The sequence below is a fragment of the Molothrus ater genome, chromosome 8 (assembly GCF_012460135.2).
Source record: "Molothrus ater isolate BHLD 08-10-18 breed brown headed cowbird chromosome 8, BPBGC_Mater_1.1, whole genome shotgun sequence".
NCBI classification, from domain to species: Eukaryota; Metazoa; Chordata; class Aves; order Passeriformes; family Icteridae; genus Molothrus; species Molothrus ater.
In genome coordinates, this window is record NC_050485.2 from 22118702 (window position 1) to 22142398 (window position 23697).

The window sequence follows — 23697 nt, forward strand, 5'->3', positions numbered from 1 at the left end:
GGAGCTAAGCACACATTTTTAGTAAAAACACTGTTTTAAAGGTCACAGTAAGTTGCTTTCTCTTACCCATTTCCCGAAGTACTAGAGCACCCTGGAGAGTGACTCAGAGAGGTGCTGCCAGCACCAGGACTCTTCTTAGTGGATAAATCAAGCACACCGTCTGTAGAGACAAAAGAATGACTTCAGTGTTTGAAGAAGCAGGATCAGCCATGCTGATCTTGTCTTCAGCTGAAAAGAAAAAGCAAGTCTTCTGAGCTGAAGTAATTTTTAGCACACATTTTTTGGTTTATTTTATTTTTGAACAAAATAAGGCTTGGGATTTTTTTGCAATATGGTTTACATGTGACTTCAATATAGTCTTCAGAAATCACAATAAAAATTAACAAAATTAAAAGTGCATCTGTTACAGGAGACATAGCATAACAAATTACCTACAAGTGACAGTTTTGGATACAACAGAGCCTATCACATAACTACCTTTCAGTGGTCCAGAACTGAGACAATCTTCAAGATTTGTCAATCTGAGATATTCCCCTCCTTAAAGGGAGGCTGCAAGCCAGTACTAGGATTTTTTTTTTTTATATCCAAATCTCTTGTAGGAAAATTCACTGAGAATTTCATACTGGAAATTAAATTAACACACACATAGATGTGAGATTCCTTCTCACATGGCAGCCAGCTTCATCTTTTTTTTTTTTTTCATATCTCCAAGGGGTCCCTACTGGAAAAGCTGCTGCCTTTCACCTCTATTGTGCCATTTTATTCCCTCTCTTCCATATGCCAAATTGGTTTTCCTGTTAGACTGCTTCCTCCACTCTCACTAATGGCACATCCTCAAGCTCCCCCATGCTCCCCTGCAAACCTTTATGTAAACTCTGCCTTTATAGGCACCAGAAAAGGGAGCATGTTTCACCAGGAAAGCCTTGCTCCTGCTGCACTGAAGCAGCTGGAAATTCTAGTCATTTTAATAAGTGCAACATTGTCATTGAAGCAGCCCAGACATCTGAAGTTCCTGGAAACTTTGAAACGAGGAATTTATGAGGCAGAGATAAATGAAACCTGTTGGCAAGGTGAACTTGAGACATATGAGAGCTCCTCACTCATTCCATCTAATCAAGTGAATACCACCCAACACAAGAACAATGTAAGGCAGCTTTCAGATCGCTTAAAGTTCTCATTTGACATATGGAGAAAAAACATGATAAACAGTGAACTAGAATTAACTTACGAAAAGCTGTTCCACCCACTGCATTTGGGAACACACCATAACCCAAACTTAAGCAAGCAGATAATTAAATTTTCTTTTTGAACATCACTTATGCAGGCACAAGAGACACAGACTGGATCAAGTCTTTCATTCTTTTCAAGAGGCTGGACAGCACAGGCAGCTGCTGGAGGCACTTGCATCCATGCTTCCTCCTCAGAAGAGTCAGTATGACCTAGAAGCCCCTGAGGAGAAGCAGAGCCAACCTCACACCCCAGGGAGAAGTGTACAACTAGCTAGGTACCCTTCAACCCCCTAGAACAAACTATAGCACAAAGCACCACTAGCAATCTTTCATGACAGCCTCTGAAATCTCTCATTAACAAGTTTGGCAAAATCTCTTTCCAATTACATTAAATGTAAATTGGGAAAAAAATTTACATCAGCAAACAGATTACTGTATAATTCAATATGCACATGTTCTACTCTCATAACGAGCGTTATGAACACCATTCATTATCTTACAGCTTTTTCCATCACATGGTGGCTAAAGAACAGTTCGTGTTCCTGCTTTTTTCTTCACCATACCATCCTCTAATTAAAAGGGAACAAACCAAAAGCAAAACTGATTCTCTCCCTCTTTCTTTCAGCAAAAAGTTTAACAATGAGAACAGTTTAACATTTATAAACATACATGCAAAACACACTCACAGAATGCATTTATAATAAAGACAGCTAGAAACAAATGCCTATCAGCTAACTGTACAGGTCCACATTTCAAGAGAGACACTATTCAACCTCTCACTGCAGTTTGTAACTGAAGTGCAACGACAGCTTTCAGTAAGTGCTGTAACTGCAGTATGTGTCCAGATGTCCAAGCTGCATATTACTGGACACATAAAATTAACTTGACAAAAAGCTTCATAAACCAAATTTAAAAGAATAAAGGGATACCTACTTTTCTGTCATAGCTAGAAAAACGCTTTTTTTTCAGGCAACTTTTCCATTTGCAGATGGACAGCCTACTGTGACAGAATGACTTCAAGCACTAACATTTTTCTGAAGAAGGATAAAGGGTCTAATTTTAATCAGTACAATACACTTAGGATTCAACAATTTCAGAAAAGAAAAGTTCATATACTATATCACTCACAGAATTTGCTCCTTAAAAAAAAAAAAGCATTTTTGATGGAAAGGAAGGTTTTTGAATTAAAATAAGCTCTGAAACACTGTTAGGATTTATTCAATCTGTGCTCTGCAGAACAAGTCTATTTTTAAGGTAGAAAAGAGACATTTCTTCCAAACACACAAACCTGGAAGTTTAGTGCAGTTCATGGGTATAATTTTCATAGCCTTCACAAAGCAATTTCTCACAGATTTTTAAAGATACTCTTCTCACACCACAACCAGAAAGGAAATAAATCAGCCTTTCAGTCAAATTGTGCACTAAATCTTCAGAGAAGAGACAGCATTATGATTTTTATGACCATGTGAACTTCTCTTATCAGCAAGTGTACAGTCTATTTTGGCAGACTGTTTCTTGCATTTCCCAGTAGGAACAGCACATTCATCCTTGGAGTCTAGAGCATGTCCATCCCCTTTGCCCTTCTTCTGAAGAATGTCTCATGTCTATGGGTCTACATTCTTTCAAAAAGTCTTTTCTCTCCCAGGCACACTGAACTAGTCATTATTTAACTGTAAAACCATCTACTGCTTTTCCACTTTAAATTTTATGCAAAAGTGCAACCTTCTAATTGGTTCTGCAATAAGAATGCCATTAATGGACTGCCACAGGATGCAAGACACTGGTAAGAGTCCTACCTTGTTCACTAGGTTCTGACTGAGACTTTCTGACAGTAAGGTCCAGAGGTGAGTCTTGGTCAGCCATGAGCAGTTTGCTGAGCACAGGGTTCTGAGCAGTTGCAGCCGTGGGAGAGGAGGCGACCAGAGATGCTTTCAGCAGGCTTTGGTTCTTTGTGCTATTGGGCTGGCTGGAGTCCTGAGTAGAGCTATTTTTTGAGGTATATTCAGCAGCAAACTGTCGGATCATTCGCTGCATGATCTCACGGGCCACTAGGGGAATATTTGGGTCAGAGACCCTAGGACTGTCTGCAAATATTAGAGATTTCTTTTAAGGAAGCACTTTAAGTAAAACAGCTTTTATATTAAGTCATTGTTTATTTACCAAAACAAATCCAGGGAAAAAAAAAAAACAAAGATAAAATAGTTTCTGTAGAAAATGTACTTTAGCCTTAGAATACCTGAATAAGAACCATTGCTAATTGAGGTACAGCCTTCCCAAAATAACACTTTGCTAAAAAAAATATACAATCTCATATTTTGTTTTAAAATATAATATTCTACCAGACCTTTAAGAGGTGTGGAAATGAAAAGGAGAGCTTAAGTGCCAAGTAATGGAGCTCATCCAAAAATATTGAACAGGTTACACAGTGGAAGAGTTGCATAACTTACCTGCAGCTACAGAAAGGTAAAATGGAAAATAAATTTGCAGCAGTCCCCTCTAAGTTTACTGAGAAATAAAGCCCTGTAGTTCTGATAAATTGAAATAATTTGCATGAAGATCAAATGTTCAAGTGTCTTCCTTCTCATTCTATGTATTCCTTTTGATATTTCTAACATTGCAATCAATGCAGGATCAGAAATCACCCAAAGAACTTGCATATACATAAAACCCCAAGATATGTCACATGACAAGTAATTCTATTTCTAGAGGAGCTGCTAAATCTATTAGTAACGGATGTGAAATGGAACAAGTAGGCATTGCAATTTATTTCTATGAAATAGCGTATAAATAAAAAGGTATCTGGGCATGTGGACAGCACAAAAATTTATTGACAAAAATCACTATTTTAGACCAGTAGTAATTTGTGATGAAAAAGTAAATCTGTAACTCCTAAATCCCAAAAGCTAAGTCCTGCCACTTCACTTGAAACACTGTGTTCTCTGGCCAAATCAGTTTTGTGGTTTTTAAACAAACAAACAAACCCCCAAACACCAAACCAACAACAACAAACAGCAACCACCCACAATACTCCCAAAAAACCCCAAAGCACAGAAAACCACACCACTATTCCAGAAATGGCTCAAAAGGTTTGATTTTCTATTACCGAAGAAACATTCAGAAAACAACTGTACAGTAGAAGACCAAATAAATCTTTAAAAGCAGCTCTCAAGAGGGAACAATAGAGAAGGGTTTACTACCTCTTTAAAAAAAATTGCCCAGGTTGAAAGGTAATCTATTGAGATTGAGCTATTAGAAGCATTAGGAAAATCTTCTGTGGGACCTTTCAGTGTTAGAATTTGCCTTTTGCCACCATTTTTGTCAAAAGTACATCAATCCAACAAACCAGCTTTATGGTATGTGTAAAGGATGACTGACATGAAGGTTTGAGCGAGCTGCCTACAAATCAAAGAGCAGCAGTAGCAGCCTGTTTCTTGATGAAACATCATATTGAGCTTTAAATACTTATCAGGCCCGAACTCCTTTCTGTTAAGCACAGCTTTCTACACCTAAGATCTTATACAGTCACCACGTACATTCTTACAGTAAATTTCTGTAAATCCTATAAATTTCGAGGATGTTTATGTAAATATGTAACCATTTTCTTTAAAACATCCTGTAGATTTTACTTGTTCTTAAGTATCAAATACTACAGTTTTAAGAAGACACCAAAAAATGAACCAAACCTAAATTTTGGTACATTTATAATCTCACTTGCTTCCCAAATGGTCCACAAGGACACCAGCCTGAAAAAGTGTGAGGGTTTTGTTCTGCTGTGGTGGCATTTCTTCTACTTTTCTAATCTCTTCACTATAACCTCCTGAAGGACATAGAAAGGCTCTAAGGAGGTCCAGAGGGACACAATTTGATGGCATGACCAGAAAGATACCAACTGTTTGACATGTGCTTTTAGCATATACAAGTGGGGCTGGCAGGAATGCAGAGCTTTACGGCACTTGTGTTTTCTGAACGAAGAATCAGGCCCTTACTGTGCACCATGTTCATATGTTCATTTCAAAAATGTTTACATCTGAACATATTTACACATTCAGAAATAAAATATTACATATGCCTACAGCCATGCATCCTTGTAATCTGCAACTTCATAGAATCAGACCAGAATGACAACTTTCTAGTGCTGTTCAAGATAAATGCACTAATTTGGGTCAGAAAACTCTGTCTCCAAGCAGAAGGGTAGATACCTAGCACATTAAAGGCTTCTTGCTTAATATAAAGCCTGTATGCTGAAGATTAAAGCTGTTCAGGAGTGGAAAATATGTGCTGGTGCCCATCCAGCATCACTTGAAATCAACCACATATCTATCTTGACTCCACCTGTTCAGGTTTTTTTAGGAAAATAAAACTAAAATTAACTAAAACATAGACATTCTCTTAGAAGAGAAAATTCAGCAAAAAATATCAGCTATACATAGTCTGAAGCAGTACCTCTGAGCTTTAAAGCCTTAATAGCTTTTGTGTATTTTTATATCAAAATCTTAAAAGGGCAGTATCAAACAAATAAAGGATTTAATGATTTCATTAAACCAGAAGAAGGTCCTGTCCTGCCACAAAGTAAAGGTAACAGACAACGAAGTACTACCACTCTGCTTTCACTGGAAAAATACAAGTATTTGAAGGAAGCATTACTGGGTCAGAGTTGCCAGGGACACAAACTTCAGAGGAAGGACTAAGAGTAATGGACAGTAAACCTGTTGAAGAAGTTTGCTGATCTTGTTAATTCCCTATTCATGTTCAGTACATTAATGTGTGGCCAGTGTTCAGAGAGCAGCTGCATTTTCTCTGATCTACCCAGGCTACAAAATACCCATCTCAAATGTTACTGGCAGTGAGGATGGAAAGAAGAAAAAAACTAATTGCTGGCAGGAAGCCAGGAGAGCTCAGCATCTCTAAGCAATGTAGGAACATTAGAGTTCTGCCATTCTTTGTGTCCTCTTCGGTATGACAGTGCCTTGGGATCTTATGGCAGTAGCATGAGTTAGATTTCAAGCAATCTAAATACAGGCAAGCTTGAAAATCATGCATTAAGGATTCAGAACTGACTTCCTGCCAGGCTTCTACCCCTCGCCTGTTACTCTCGCACCAAGCACAGCTTTGTCCAAGGAAGAAAAACAAGGCTATATTTAAAAAAAATTCTCAAAGATTCTTAGACATCTGACATGTTTCATTATCTTTATTCTGGGTATCCAGCCACAGACAGAGTATTATACCATTCATTAACAAACTGCACTATCTGCTGCTGGCTCCTCAGTGAATTTAAAAAAGCATCCTTTCCTAAAAGACACGTCATACATAAAGATTTAAGATTTAGTGGTAAACGAATGAGGTCTTAAACAAACAATTTGAAAATGATGGAAAGGCTTTTTTTTTCATCACCAGAAAAAGCAATATGGAAAAAACCTGTTTTCTCTAGACTTTAGTTTTCTTAAATTCCTTCTGGATTTGAAGATAAATGGGATAAACTCAAAAGCAAAAGGAAACATTAAGCTTACAAGAAAAAAAGAAAACTTAAAAAGGAAGCCTTGGAATAAAGGCATTATCTGAACTATCAGTAGTAATGCAATAACTATCCTTCCCAACATCCTCCATGTATTGCAAAAAGTATAGAAGCATCATAATGTATAGCTTGTATTTATTCATTTGAGTCATAAAAGAAAGGCTAAGATACTGTTATCTACTTAAAACACCTTTAAATATTTTGGTCACTGGAAGGAGGGGCTGAGGACTGGCTACAGCAATTTCTAATTTGTTAAACTGAAGCCTTGCATTGTCCCCCAGCAGATAGGTTGGAATTACTGATTTGGCAGATTTTCTCACACATGGGTTAGACTGATAAGTACGATGTACTTTCATTCAGGATGCATTTGGAAGCAACCTCTGGATTAATGTTTCTCAGATTTGTAGAAAACAGTGAAATGAGCTCTGTGCCTTCCTTAAGAGCAGTTTAAGCAACAACTCTCCAGAAAATATTTAGGTGATTTTCTAGCACTGAGCATGTTCTTGGCATATTCTACAGCAATTCTTTTGTTGACCACATTTTGAATTCTTCATATATTCCCCGTAGCACTATTCCAATAATATTTTATACTCTAGATTGTTGGGAATAGGGTAGGTAATCATTACCAATAGTGAAAAGACTGATGACCTTTAAGAAAAACTGCATTAGTACATATCCCATCAAAATAAAATTATTAAAGAAAAAAAAAAAGAATACACATTATCCACCTACAACCACCACTGCCACTTGACCTTTCTTCCAAACAGCCCACCCACCTAAACACTGGCTATGGGAAACAGTTCTGCGGGGTAAGAACTGAGTCATCTCTCCAAAAGTGAAAACACCAGGATCTCATGGAGAGATTTGGTTTAGGGTTAAACAGTTTTATGCTCCCTAGGCATCAATACTCTCTTCCAATGTCCCAAGCCCACACTGTTATGTTGCTACATTACTTCAGAGTCAATTTTTATCCTTGATAAATATATATAAAGAAGATAACTGAAAAATACTGAACATTCCACTTGAACATCAGATCTTTGATACCTACATTGCATGCAAAAAGATCACAAGAGAGACCATTTCCCGCATCCTCCTCCCCCATTAAAACCAACCTTTTCTGTAAAAGACTGCATTGAGGAACTCTTCCGCTTGCCTTTCAAAACGAATGATTTTTGCTTGCTCTTGTCTAAGCAGAGCTTCTTGTCCAGCTTCCGAGGCTGGCTCATCCAGACTGACTAAGTGTTCCTGCAAAGATATTTAATATTTGTAAGATCTTCCAGACTCCAAAATTAATGACGTTCCCTAGGCACTCAATATTTTACTAAATTCAAAACATTTTAAGGTACTCAGCACAGTTGAATTTATTTAAATCAAACCTTGTTTTTTTGGCTGCATCAGAACATTGTACTTTGTCCTGTTTTCTTGTTGTAAATTGGACTGGTTTGAAGGTCAACCAGAGGGAGAAATTAACCCTACACAAATACCTTGCAAGTGATTTCCACATGGAGCTACAATTTAATAGGAAAGTTACATTAAAGGCAATGGTACAGAAACACTGGCTTAAACTGACAAAGAGTTTTGGCACCCTCTTGGTCAGGGTGGTGGTGGCAGTCTGATTAAATGGTGCTTGCAGTCCCATTGAAATGATGCATGTGGACTTGTCAAAGCAGTGGTCCTGTGGAAGGTCTGCTCCTTCCCCAGGGGTCCAGTGGTGGTTCCTCCAAGTCCCCAGACCTTGAGATCATACAACACCCTCAAATCCAGGCAGGAACAGTTCAGTACCTACCCCAGGACGGGGAATTTTACAATGGAATGATGTAATCCTATGAAACACAGGATGTTTTGGGGAGTCCTTGACAGCACATTAGCAGAGATGACCATCCTTAGGCTGGGTGTAACAAAGAGAACACTACACCCAACTCATAGGTGGGGTATGCAGCTGATACAAAGGACCCATCACTAACAGTTCATCACAAGGTGATGGAAGTGGTGGTAAAATACATATTTTGGTGGCACCTTGTATTGTAACATTATTCACCCCTTATTCTACACCATCTACATCATATCCAAATTAATAACCTTCTTTAACTCTACTTTATATATATATATATATATACATACATGCACACAATGAAACATTACACACAGTTCTTGTTTAAAATTAGGTGTGTTGAGGTACCTAACAAGTTTCCCCATCTTTCTGCATTACCCACTAAGTATAACCAGGTCCTTGAGCAATAACAATTCCATGGATGGATTTGCCATTGCCTGAGGTAGGATTAATCCAAACTATCTGTCCTAACATACCTCTTATGTGTACCACAGGGACTTTATCTCCTTCTACCATGTGCAAGGGTTCTGACTGGGCAGGATCAGCTTGATTGATGTTGGTGACCAGGTGGCCTTTGCTAAATGCAGCTCTCAGTTTTTGATGGTCCCCCTGCCCAATGCTTTCAGGGTGGTTTTTAATAGTCCATTGCACCATCCACCTTCCCAGCAGCTGGTTCATTATAAGGAATACAGTACATCTACTCAATGCCATGTTCCCTAGCCCAGGGTTTTATAAGTTTGTTCTTGAAACAAGTCCCATTGTCAGACTCAATTCTTTCCGGGGTGCCATGTCTCCACGGGACTTGCTTTTCCAGGTCCAAGATGGTGTTCTGGGCAGTGGTGTGAGGCACAGGGTAGGTCTCCAGCCATCCAGTAGTTGCTCCCACCACAGTCAGCACATAGCACTTGCCTTGGCAGGTTTGGGGAAGGGTGATGTAGTCAATTTGCCATGCTTCCTTGTACCTATATGTGGTGGTCGAGACATGTAGAGACAGAGGGCATCCAGCAATTGAACACCTTGCCTGGGCTGTCTGAGAATCCATCTGCAGTAGGATGTCTGATGGGAGAAGAGCAACGAGTGCCAGTGTCAAACCATGACACTATATTTTGACTACTGTCTACCATACCATAAGAGGCTTCATCCACTTGGCTTGCTTGATTGCAGCACACTTCTCACAGTCATCCATGAGAGATACTGTCTATGTTTAAGTCCACAGGAGTGGTCACAGGCCCATTGGTATGCCCCTGATGACTGGAGGTATCAAGGGCCTAACAAGCTAGAAGTAATTCTCCTTTGTGCTACCAGTCCAGATCTACCTGAGATACTTGAATCTTGGCAGCAAAATTCACCTGCATGTTGTTACTTCATTAGCCTGACTTTTGGGTACACATACATTGATGTGACAGACCTTCAGAGTCAGCTTCTCTACCCGGGCAGCAATGTCTTGCCAGATCTCAGCAGCCCAGATGGGTTTCCCTCTGCGCTGTCATTTGGCCTTTATCCACCGATCCAGCCACCCCCACAGAGCATTAGCTACCATCCACAAGTCAGTGTAGAGTCTCGGCCACTTCTCTCATTCAGCAATATTCAAAGCCAGCTGGACGGCTTTAACCTCTGCAAGTTGACTTGATCTGCCTTGTTCCGTGGTAGCTGCTGCAGCTTTCTGTGCGGGGGTCCTCAGAGCAGCTTTCCATTTCTGGTTTGTTTCTACAATTGGGCAGGAACCCTTGGTGAAGAGGGCGTTATCACTTTTCATTCTCTGGTAGTTGGTTATTTGGTGGGGCCTCCTCAGCACATGTCACCTGCTCCTCTTCTTCTTCAGAAGATAGTCCAAAACTCTCACCCTCAGGCCATCTTGTTATGATTTCCAGAATCTCAGTGAGATTAGGATTTCCCACCTAGGTTCCCTGTGTGATCAGCATGATCCAGTTGCTCCACATGGCATCAGTGGCATGATGTGTAGAAGGAACCTTCCCTTTGAAGACCCAGCCCAGCACTGGTAGTGAGGTTGACAGAAGCAGCTGTGCTTCAGTGCCAATCACTTCTGAGGTGACTTGAACCCCTTTGTAGGCTGCAAGAATCTCTTCCTCAGCTGGGGTACAGCTGGCCTCAGACCCTTTGTATCCCCAACTCCAGAATCCCAACAGTCATCCTCAGGTCTCCTCAGGTCTCTGTAAGAGGCTCCAGGAAGGATCATTTCCCCTGGCCACAGTGTAGAGCACATTTTTTACTTCCTGCCCTGTCCTGACTGACCAAAGGGCTACTGCATGGGAATTGCCTGTTTAATTCAAAAGCTTGTTCAGGGCCCCACCGGAAATATTTTTTCTTTTGTGTCATGAGACTGAGGGGGCTTACAACTGTACTGTACTCTGGGATATGCATCCTCCAAAAGCCCACAGCACCTAGGAAGGCCTACATTTCTTTCTTGTTGGTTGGTAGAGACATAGATGTTATTTTGTTAATCACTTCTATTGAAACCTGGCAATGTCTATCTTGCCACTTTACTTAAAACTTGATTTCTTGAGCAGGTCCCTCAACCTTACTTCATTTAGTGGCAAGCTTTCAGGACAATCTGGATTATCTTCTCTCCTTTCTCGAAGACTTCCCCAGCTGTGTTCCTCCCTATGATGGTGTCATTGATGTACTGCAGATATTCTGGAGCCCTACCCTTTTCCAGTGCAGTGTGGATCAGTCCATGGCAGACAGTGGAACTCTGCTTCCACCCCTGGGGCAGTCAATTCCGAGTATATTGCACACCCTTACAGGTGAAAGCAAACTGGTGCTTGCAGTCTGCTGCCAAAGAAACAGAGAAAAATCATTGGCAATGTCAATGGTTGCATGCCACTTTACTGCCTTGGACTCCAGCTCATACTGAAGCTGCAACATGGCTGGCACAGCAGCACTCAGTGGTGGCAGGATTTAATTCAGGCCAAGGTAATCCACCGTCAGGCTACATTCTCTACTGGACTTATGCACAAGCCATAGAGGGCTGTTAAAGGGTGAATGAGTCTTGCTGACCACCCCTTAGCTCTCCAGTTCAGGACTCATCTTACGGATGGGAGAGTCTCGGTCGCTGCGATATTGCCGATGGTGCACTGTTGCTGTGGTGATTGGTACCTGTTGTTACAGCAGAGGGGCTGTCTGAGAGACCAGGCAAGGTATTCAGTTGTCTGATTTGCTCTGTCTCTAGAGCAGCTATCCTAAAAGCCCAGCAATGTCATTTTGAGCCCTGAGATAGTCTATGCTGAGGATGCATGGGGCCTCTGTACCAGTCACAATGGGGTGTTTCTGCTACTCCTTCCCAGTCAAGCTCACTTCAGCATCCAATACAGTCAGCTGCTAGGATCCCCCTGTCACCTCAAAAATAGAAATAGATTCCACTCCCACATACCTTGATGACATCAGGGTACATTGAGCACTGGTGTCAACCAAAGCCATAAACCTTTATGGGTCAGACATGCCAAGCCACTGGATCCACACAGTCCAATAGATCCGACTGTCCCCCTGCCCTACCTGGCTAAAGGCATGGGCCCCTCTAAATCCCGGTCATTGTACACATTGCTCTTCTCCTATAAATATGACCTTGACGTTCCCTCAAGAGAGTTGGCAATATCATCATTCCTTTACCACCTGGAGCTTTGTCTAAGAGAGACCGAAGCAGCGTTGACTCTAGATGACCTTCTTGCGGTTGTTGCTCCTCCTTTCACTTCATGTACTTGGGTGGCTAAGGAAGAGGTACACCCCATTTCTTCATGTCTTCTCCACGGTCCTGAAGGAAAAACCAGAGGTTACCTCATGGAGCGTATCCTCTCTCCTTGGCTGGGGGACATCTGGTCCAAATGACATAGACTCTTCTTGGTTCTGGCAAGATGTGGTAAATTCCTTCCTTAAGCTCCTTCCTCAGTTTCTGGTGACCTTCTTCAACTTCGTCTTCCAAGCTCCAGACATGCCCAGCCAGCTTTGTTTCCACATATGAGATGCGGGTGCATAACAGGGCAGTGACAGCACCCTTGTAAAGTCTTAAGTTCGTTGACCAATGCATCCACCTTGTCCTCTCCTTCCTTCCATTGCAGTGTTGCTATGTAGTGGGAATATATTTCTGGTCTGAGCCATGCGAATTTCAACCACATTTGTGATGTGCACTGGACACCATCTGGGCTCTTAGGGAATCTCTCATCTTCCGGAAAAAATATCTCCAGCACAGCTAATTCCCTTAGGCATTGGATACCTTGTTCCATTGTGCTCCAGATTCCTTTTTGCACGTGGATGTCCCCTTTACAAAGGTACCTAGTCCTTTTACTTGCTAGTAGCCACTGCCAGAAGCTAAGAGTTTCCAGGGTTTCACTGATCCCCTGGTCAATGACCACATCCTGGGACAGCAATCCCAGCCTCACATCCTTTCAGAATGGTGTCACTGGCTGCAGCGTCCCAGATGTGCAGCAGCCAGCTCAGAAAGGACTCGTTTACCTGGCAGGTGAACTCGCTCCGCAGCTCACACAACTCACCCAGGGACAGAGACCGAGTGACGATCTCCAGCTCTGTCTCTTCCACCTGGGTACGAAGGTCCTGCTGCCCCCTCATCAGTCCCTATGCTGACCGATTTGCTCTTCAATTTCTTTTTCTTGAACAGAGGCAACTGCTACTGACTTAGGCTGTCATGGCTCAGTGACAGCTTGTTTAGACACGGTGCCTGCTGATTGGCTTCTTTTTTCCTCCTCCTCCTCCTGAATATGCTTGGACTACACCAAGCTTGGTCCTGACTCCAAGCATGGCATACACAGTGCAGGCCATACAGAGAAGACAGAGCAAAACTAACAAGATTATGCCATCCTTGACATCCAGACAGAACTCAGTATTTTCAAAAACTGTTGTGTTGGGCCTGAAAAGCTGGAAGAAACCATTCTCTACTCTTCCCACTATTGGCTGGGTGAGATTATTAAAAAGGCCCCGTAACCAGCAGTCCAGACCAGGACAGGAGAACAAAACTGAATATATAATCTAAATGAGGTTCACTGCCTCTGATATTATCATGCAGTAGACATAAAGAACTAACAAAGCAATTTAGAACCAACAAAGCAATTTTCATAGCATTCCCTGGTCTCAAAAGGAGTATCACAACTGGCAAATACTTCCCCATGTGCAGAAAAATATGGAGAGCAAGGTACAACATCCATGCGAACATGTCAAGCATCATGGTGAATAGGCAGTTTCTGTAATACAATGCAAAACTGCAATTCTGATGTCTCTCAGGATGCTGCACGTTGGTTGTCAAAATATGTGCTGGTTTGAAGGTCAACAGAGGGAGAAATTAACCCTACACAAATACCTTGCAAGTGATTTCCACATGGAGCTACAATTTAATAGGAAAGTTACATTAAAGGCAATGGTACAGAAACACTGGCTTAAACTGACAAAGAGTTTTGGCACCCTCTTGGTCAGGGTGGTGGTGGCAGTCTGATTAAATGGTGCTTGCAGTCCCATTGAAATGATGCATGTGGACTTGTCAAAGCAGTGGTCCTGTGGATGGTCTGCTCCTTCCCCAGGGGTCCAGTGGTGGTTCCTCCAAGTCCCCAGACCTTGAGATCATACAACACCCTCAAATCCAGGCAGGAACAGTTCAGTACCTACCCCAGGACGGGGAATTTTACAATGGAATGATGTAATCCTATGAAACACAGGATGTTTTGGGGAGTCCTTGACAGCACATTAGCAGAGATGACCATCCTTAGGCTGGGTGTAACAAAGAGAACACTACACCCAACTCATAGGTGGGGTATGCAGCTGATACAAAGGACCCATCACTAACAGTTCATCACAAGGTGATGGAAGTGGTGGTAGAATACATACTTTGGTGACACCTTACACTACAACCCAAGACATAAATGATGATGATCTTACACAAACATAAGATTTGATAACAATACAGAAAATAAGAGTCCATTATAAAGAAGAAAAGCATTTGGCTGCAAATCTCATTTCTAGCACTTGTTCTTTGGCTATTATTTTTAGATTCAAGAAATAACTGTTGAAGGCAAAATATCCACAGTTCTCCTTACTCCATATATCCTTCATGCAAACTAAGCAAAAAATGACCAAGCATTATCAACAAACAGGACCTTTATGTGAAGAAGCTCAATAGTAGCTACTTTTAAGTGAAATAAATTTTAGTTAGCCATTACAACACCTACAATGAAATAAAATCCATTCTCACAATTGGAAGCAGCTGAGTAATCTCAAGAATAAATTCAAACTAGGATAATTAGGCACATGAGATGCCAGGATACATCATTCATTTTAAGTACAGTCAAGAAACGAGAAGACAAGGTTACAAAAATACAAAATCTAAATGCTTAGGTTCCACCCCCAGATGCACACACCTTTTTTCACTTATATCAGTTTAATGCCTTGCTCCTGCTCAGGAGAAAAATTTCTTTACTGGCCCTCTCCTTCCACTTTCATTTTAAGCTATATTAAAGATACCTGTATTTACCTACTGCAGGAATGTATACACAGCTACTCTTTGGCTTCAGGGAGTGTTTTGTTTTGTTAACCTTTATAAAGTATCAGTTACCATAATATTTAGGCTGCATCTGTTTTTTTGGCCTCTACTGTGTAAGTTGATTTCAGACTCATATCACATGGATCTAGAAGGGAAGAACTGGAAATTCATTTATAAATCACAATAAATGAAAAATAAGCAATTCTTAAATTTGTGCTGTCTCAACTTCAAAGCTTTAAGAAGTAAGGTTATATGACAAGCCCACAGTAAATTAACGAACGCAGAAGTCACATGAACTGTGTGCTAAGGGTAATAATACCAAATGCTGTGGACTCTGGCCTGAACCACATGGATGGGCTTTCATATAATATTTGTGATTTAACAGCTTCCAAAAGCTCTCTTTCAAAAGCAAAGGGAGATACTATCTCAGGGTACAGACACAAAGCAGTATTTTATGACAAACAGAAATATAAGGAACATGCAATGACAGAGGTTACAAGTGAGTAAAAACATCTTTGATTCTGCGAAGGTAAGAGCCTGCAGAAGTGAAGGCCTCACAAAATGACTGAGGTTTTCTTCCATACCAGATTTAAACCTGATTGCTCCCATAGGAGAAGCTTCTTCTTTAACAGACTATAGCTCTGGAAGAAGCCTAAAATAAAAATAACCCTTGGCCAACACAATACATTTCAAATCTTCCTAGCACTTTACGCATCTATAACAAAACACTGTAAATACTAGCCTGGCAACTCAGTGGAAAAATAGTCCAGTAGCACCCTGCCTCACCATAAACAAATGTATTTTATATTACTCATATAAAGGCAATGTAAGAAGAGTACCATTTAATCTACTGAAACTAACTAAAGCTGTACACTTGCTACATAGAGAAGGAATGAAGAAAAAGGGATCACCCAAAAAAAATAAATTCTAAGTGGCTTATGCTCAGTAAAGGATCTCTTGATCTGCATTTAGGAGAGAAGAGGAATAATAGGAAGAAAATGGCAGTGCTTAGTTTTTACTCCCCAAATTAAGGAGCATCTCCTTAAATGCATGGTTTTTATCAGTGTCCATGCTAAGATATCAAAACAAAGAAATACAGTTATGTAAAAGAGTCAGATTTAACCTTGCACTTTGAATAAAAAAGTCTTCGGGCATGTTCAGTGCAGCACTGACTACGTGAGACAAAATACACTGGAAATAGTTCTTGCTTATTGCACTTTTAATTGTTTTCTCATCCATTGTACCATAATTATTCCAGGAATCTGCAGGTTTTTTCTCCCCAGAAGGAAAGTTCAAGCTTTCACATTAAGTATTTGTGATTGCTATTCCACTTCCAAAAGTGAGGTGTTTTTGTTTGGTTTGGGAGTGTCTGGTTGGTTGATTTCTGTTGTTTTTGGTTGTGTTGTTTTTGGGTTTTTTTTGGTTAGGGTGGGGGGCTGTTGATTTTTTAGGTGTGGGTTTTTTTACATTTTCTGGTTCTTCCCAATAACCATTATTTAAAACCACTACTTTCAGATTTACCCACTCACTCTACAGTCCTAAATCACATCAAAGTTTTCAGTAGCAACATGCAGGTAGTAGGAAGAAGAAAAACCCAATAATATCTACATAGTATTTTCACTGGGCTTTTTTTCAGGGTATTTATAGCCATTCAGTTACTTTTAGGTATTTTTTATAAACACAGGATTCTTTCTATTCTCTTTGTGCTTCTCTTCAGGTGGGAACAGAATGCCCCAGAGCATTCCTAGAATCCACCAGTGAACATGCAGCATCACTACTGAACAATAAACCTTCAGAGAAAGATACCTGGAGTGGTTTGCACATGCTCTTTGTGGGCTAAAGCTCTTTTTGTACATTAAGATAAACAGCATAACAATGTAATTAAGTCAAAGAGCCTTAGAAATACAGAGCTCAGGTTTTCAAAAGGCAAGGTCAGTGTGTGACCTTGTGAGACCACCTATCCTGGGCAGCCCAGCCTCGTCAGCACTACTGCTGGATGCTCACTGAGAGCCTCCTTGCAGGAAATGTTGATACAGCAATTCCAATGCTAAACTGCTGACATGAAGAGAACTCTATGATGCAGGCTGTTGTTGTGTAGATGTGCAAACAGCAGTTTCATGTTTAAGCCACAGCACACACACAGATGGAATGGGAAGAGCCCACAAGCTAGAACGGGATGAGATAATTCCTGTCCATCTTCAGGGGAAAAAAAGGAGGAGGCTGCCCAGAGACCACCCATGGCTGACTGGTCAACCCCATGGACCCCATCCAGCCTCCCACCCCACCTCAATGTAAAAGCAGGAACACTGAGTAAGAAAGGAATGCTAAAACACCCCTAGATTGTCTTCTCCAATGTGTTTTTTTTTTTTCCTTAAGACTGTATAGTCTTTTTAATTCATAGCCAACACAAAGGAGAACAATTTTCTGTAGACAAGCCTTAAGGGTAGCAGACCTCTTTGTTCCTTCTACCTGCAAGAAAATATCATTCTTGTTGCTTTCATTTCAATGATACTCAGTTTGTTTACATCTCTCAAAATGCTACAGTCATTTGAGGCTTCACCAGCATTCAGGTTTTCCTCTCCAGGTATTAACACAAATTCTTCTCTTGAAACAGTCCATGAAGTCATTTACTAATTTTACATTCCTATCACTCTTAAGACCTCTGAAACTTGTGACTTGACAAAACAGGTCTGTCTTGTCCTGTTATTCAAATTTATCAAGATCATTTTCAATTTTGAGCATGTCCTTTAAAGCATCTATGACTGCTCCCAGCTTAGTATTAAAAAAATTCAGATGGTTTAATCAGTTTTAAGACCTCCCTCACTTACTGAATATATGTATTTTTACAGTAAGATGACTGACATCATATTTATCAAATTCAAAACATGCAACTTGACTGATCCATAGCTATTAACACTGATGCACAAGAAAAGCTGCAACCCTGCATTACTGCTAAACACATCTGGAGATTATCACTAACAATATTTTCAAGTTTTAGCCTCCATATCAAATAATTTTAAAATGACACAATACAAAAGTGACAGTCTAAATGCTTGAGTTTAAGTGATGAAATCCATTTAAAATGTTTTAGAGCATGTTCCAGCACACTTGAGGAACTCTGTACACAGCTTAAACACATTCTAAAGCCATCAAAAATTGTAGGAGTTCTACAACTTCAACTCATTTTCAGATATTTCCTTTGCCACCTTCAATTATTCTACAAGTTAATGCTTTAGATGAGTGATAACTTCTCTTCAGAATTATTCAGACATTTACCACAGTTCATATCTTATTGGTTATGCTCCTCCATAGTCAAAGGTCATCAGATTTGTGTAAAATAATTACAAGCTTTTAAAAATACCCAAATCATAACAGAGTAATTTTGAATTTTAAAATAACTTCTTCAAATGCTGTACCTTAAAACACTTCTTCACAAATGAAAGAATTGTGAGAGGTCCTTTCACTGAAGCCCAGGTATTTTAGAGAACTTGGCAGACCAGAATCAATCTTCTGGCATCAAGCTGCCTATGAATCCAGAATATGCTCCTAGAAGTCATTTTCTCTCTTGCTACTTTTGTAGCTTAAATATATCTATAAAATAGGTAATGTGCTTAGGAGTATTATCCTTCTTGTTCTGCTCTCACCAACTAATGAGATTAGTTGTGTGTCCATGTATGTGCGTTCCTTTTTTCTCTAAATACACATGAATCGCTTTATGTCACTGTAGACAATAGTGTTTTCCTTTCTACATGAATATACTCAACTGAATATTCTTAAAGGATTCATTTTCCAGTTTCTCCTTTCTTCTGGCCTTTCTTAAACTAGGCTTGAGCTCCAACTATGAGCAAATGCCACTAGAGACCACCTCATTTGATACAAACATTCTACATGAAGCCAAAGATTTCTTCTGTAATGATAGCTCAAGTCAGATTATTTAACAAACCACACAGAAAAATTAGGAATCATAATTAAGAAGAGATAAAGCAAGTACACTTCAATCCATCTCAATTGATGGGTCTTGGCTGTACCACACCCTTTTAGAAGAAAAAGTGATAAAGACCACAAGCAATAGAGAATTACCACAATTGCACTTTATCCAAATGTGAATTTGTCAGATTTGGTCCCAGATTTGGTCCCATCCCAGTCTTTCTCTCACCTCATGGAGACAGCCAGAGCTGCTAAATGGTTTTTTTTGTCTTTCAAGCTACCTGTCCATTTCTGCACACAGGCACCCACATTAATAACCTGGTAGCAGCACCTTAGGTAACCACTTATTCTTCTAACACACCATGCAGAAACAATTGTGTATTCTGCATTCTGTGATGAAAAGAAGAAGTCCAGTTTCTAAAAGTTCTCCATTACTGCACATAACCCTTTGGATTTGGGAAAAAACATGTCTGGGAAGATGCTGGCTCCCTACTTTGTCTGTATTTTGTTATCTCTTTCAAATGAAAACACTTAAGTCCATTTCTCTATCAAAACTTGTCTTGTATTTTGACTGCCAAAATGCAGGTATTTGCTCAGTATTTGCAATTAGAACTGCTGGTACAAATAAATTCATCTTTTTAGAATACTTCAAAAGGTGGTTTTCCATCCTTTGAAGAAGTCATGTAATTGAACCTGACTGCCTGGAGAAGCAGTAACAACTATCACTGAGTGGGACAGCTAATGTAGATTCTTACCCTGTAAGCAGCTCTGCCAGTAAACTAATACTGGCCTCCAATTCTCATCCTACAAGTCCAGAACCCATTTTTACTTATGCACAGCCACTGGTCTCCTAAGTTACAGGTAATTCTCATGGGCAAATGAAATCCAGAAAAAAACCCTAAAGATATTTATTGGTTTTGAACTTGTTACACTAGGTATCTACATGTCACTTACAGGTGAAAATCAAGTAGATTGACTGATTATTCAACTAATCCAAAAGGAGGTACTGGTAATTATGTACTCAAAAAAACCCAAAAAAAACAGGCCAGCCACAGCCACACAGTATCTTAATACATGGCTTGTGGCTATCCAGCTCCCAGCTACACAATCCATTACACACCTTTTCATTCTGTACCTCAGCACTCATGCAAGCACCAACCCAAACCATGCCACCCTGCCCAGTTCTTCTCCAAACAAGGTGAGAGGATACACATGAACAGCCTGCAACTCCCTAAAGAATTAGAGATCAGTTCAGACGTTCAATGGAAGAGATGTCAAATAAACTAGTACCATTCCAAATTTAGTCGAATTAACTGAAGACTGTCCATTATTTAGCTAAATACCAATTAAGTTACAACCTTTTTTTCAACAATTTAGTCTCACATATTAGAATTCTAATTAAGATGTTGTCAAATTCACACTATTTGAAGGCTCTTGTGAAAGAATCATATTTAACTCTGTATTGCAAGCTAATGACATCAGTGCCAGCAGGGCAGCAATCTGCTGCACCCACAGGGGAAAGGAAGCACTCCCATCCTACCATCTCTCAGATGACACACAAAAACCCTAGACCTAAAAGGACACATTCCTTCAAAATAAAACAAAGGCAAGCCAAAAAGCCAAAATACCCAAACCAACAGAATTGACAGAGAGGCTGGAGAGCAGTAAGATTGCCTTTTTGAATACCTACCCATACACTGTCCAACTGGCCCACACTATGACCAGTCTCTCACTCACCACAAAATTAATTTCTGAATCAATTCAATGGCTTCACTAGAGCTGTGCTTAACACTGGATTTTGTCCTTTTATGAAATGAGGTAAGAAAAAAGACAGAGCTCCTTTCACAAGCATACATACATGTTACCTGCTGTCAGTCTCAATGAAATAACTATGACTTACATCTGTTCTAAATGCACGCACTCCTAAACCTCCTCTTTTGCCTTAATAAAAGCTGTAATACAGAAACATGCATGAACTGGCAGCATGGCAAATATCAGTGTCAACAAGGTACTTCCTTTATGGACAAGCCATGCAGCTACGTGCTAGCTGCTGCAGAGGAAAGAGTGCTTTTGTTTAATTCCTAAGTTGATAGAGATCCATTCTGGTGTTGTTTTACATTGTGCAGGAAGAAGCAGTAGTTACAAATTCCAGTAAATGAAGTTTTGCCAAGACAGATGATCCTTCCTTCCTATGTTATAGAACAATCACAATTTCAATACGTGGGCTGAACAACAATCAGTATACCACCATAGCTTTTGTTTTATATACAACTATAATCTCCATAAGAAAATAAACTGCAAGTTTATTGTGTTGGCAAACCTGACTTGTCCATGTTTAGGTTCTGACTTCATTGTGAACAAGCACAGTACAAAAATCTACCATGCACAAGAGCACTTTAATAAAAGGATATGGCCCACAGGGAAGAAGATTCCAAGATATAGAACAAGATTCTAGACTGTTAAAATGGACCACATTTCCATATTGAAGATAAGCCCATCATCTGACTGTAGAAAACATGCACAACACACAGTCTGGCTCCCTTGGGAAAGGTTTCATGATTCCCAACGAGATCTCTTACAAAGAACTCAGGAAAACCCAAAACAAATAAAAACACCAAACAGAAAGAGCTAATGCACAGGGAAGAAAAAAACGAAACCCACCACCTGCATTACATACTACAAAGAAAAAGTTGCAGAGAAAGAGGCAAGTCTGTTCATTAACCTGCTTAATTTAATTCAGAAAACCTTTTTCCAAAGGGGAAAGGGGTAGGAGGTTGCAGATTTTCCATATTCAGTTAACTAGGAGCAGCAAACTCCCTCCCTTTGTCCCTCCCCTACAACTACTAGCTTCACACATCTGCATTGTTACCTTCACTTTTTCTCTTCTCAGGCAGCAGAAAAGACAATTTTCATCAAAAGACCAATCAGAAACACCTTCAGGCTCACAGTCTGTAAATCAGAAGAATAGCAAATTACTTCATATTCATAAACCACGACACAACTGGAGCCAAAAGAGAAATGCTGAATTAAATACCTGTTTCACAACATTCTTGCCTGCTTTCTGAGGATTCAGGCTTCATTTCGGCCATTTTTCTAAATCCTCAGATTACCAAACTATATACATTTTATCTGTGCACAACAAATCTGTTTTTCTGAGCACTGCAAAATACACTCTCAGCTACATAAAGATGAACGCACACTCATTAGTAATTTTAGCCAATATGAAACTAACTGTGAGCACTGCCTGGGGGAGGGGGAAAAAAAAGCACAAATCACCACGGTAACACACATTTTCTAGAGGCAGAGCTGAGGCTGCTTCTGTCATTAGAAATGCAGAACAAGATACAAACATAGAGATTGAATACCTTTAAACAAACTGAGATCTTTTAATAATCCAGGTCCAAACAGGCCTTCTAGAATACTTTCAAACCCTAAAAGCAAATAAAAGAATTGTTAGCTTTCTAGATTAGTACGTCACTACAATATTCACAATAGCAGTTCTATATTTATCTGTTCCAAGAACAGAGCTCAACACATTTTCTCCAAGTATTACAAGATACACGGGTCAATTGTGATGACTGAACTACTGATAAATCACAGCACAACCTAGAGTCCACTGACTCCTGCAGTTTTCTAAGTAGCTAGGTTAAAAACAAAGAACATTACAACATTGAGATAAACCATTTTCAAAAGAACATAGGAAGCTGCAGGTTCTACAACGTGACCGAGAAATTTCTACACAAATAAAAACACTCTCATTTAAGCCTCTGAACTGAAAGAAGTTTCCCAATTTAAAAAATACATTCTTTCATCTCAGTGGCATTCAGTTACTTTTCTAAATTTCTGTAAACATTAGAATCAGTGTTTCCTCAAGAACTGCAGTTTTGAGGAGAGAAAATTAGAATGAGAAGGATTCAGCATTGCCATATTAGTAAGAAATCAAATTTCAATCACAGATTTGCATCCAAGACACACACAGTCCGATCTACTTCAATGCCACGATTTATACCTCACTTAAAATAAATCTAATCAATTTAAGTTTATTCCAGAAGAGGGAAAACATGCACCAAAATTACTGCCATTATTTGGAAAAGTTAAATCAATATTACACTAACCCCCTGCTGGCAGTAAAAAATCTACAGAGCTATTAACTACCCAGTACTGTGAGAAGATGGGTTAGCAGAGTGAGTATGAAAAGTACAAAGATTACTTTAGGGTGATAGACAAATTCCACCTCATAAAAATGCATAAAAATGGAATGACCAGAAAAATTCAAGACTATAACTTTACTATTGCCTGCCCTTCCCTCCACCCTCCAATACTTTTTGCTTTGTAGCTTTAAGAATGGTTTGAAAGTAGCTAGGGGCTTCTAGCTTCTCCTACTTCTTTGAGTCTTTGAGTGGCAGAAGAAGAAATAAAAAACAAATTAAGAAACAAAAGTATGGTCTTAAATTTAGAGAAACTTGCATGGGTGAATCAGGGACAGATAAACTACCCAAAATAGCAATGTTTAAGACATCAGTTAAAATCTAAATGATTGTGTACAATGAAGGAAATAGTTTATTACACTTCAAAAGAGCAGTAATTCTAAAATAATCCTGACTTCATCCAGATCTAATATCTAAGTTATGTTTTGGAGAGCAGTCTTCAAAAGGAAATGACAAACAGTGCTTCATTCCTCTGGGTGTCAGCAAGAGTG

General features: G+C 39.8%; 1 protein-coding gene across 4 annotated transcripts in view; it reads right to left on the minus strand.

The window, feature by feature from the left end:
* Window positions 1–23697, minus strand: part of LCOR (ligand dependent nuclear receptor corepressor) — a 90088-nt gene that overhangs the window by 37385 nt on the left and 29006 nt on the right. For all 4 annotated transcript variants that reach the window (XM_036385631.1, XM_036385632.2, XM_036385633.1 and 1 more), the window contains exons 2-6: window positions 22364–22429; window positions 21868–21947; window positions 7854–7986; window positions 3026–3313; window positions 67–160 (exon numbers count right to left, since the gene is read on the minus strand). In XM_036385631.1, the coding sequence (XP_036241524.1) occupies window positions 67–160; window positions 3026–3313; window positions 7854–7986; window positions 21868–21947; window positions 22364–22429 (661 nt within the window). The remainder of the gene's footprint in view (window positions 1–66; window positions 161–3025; window positions 3314–7853; window positions 7987–21867; window positions 21948–22363; window positions 22430–23697) is intronic.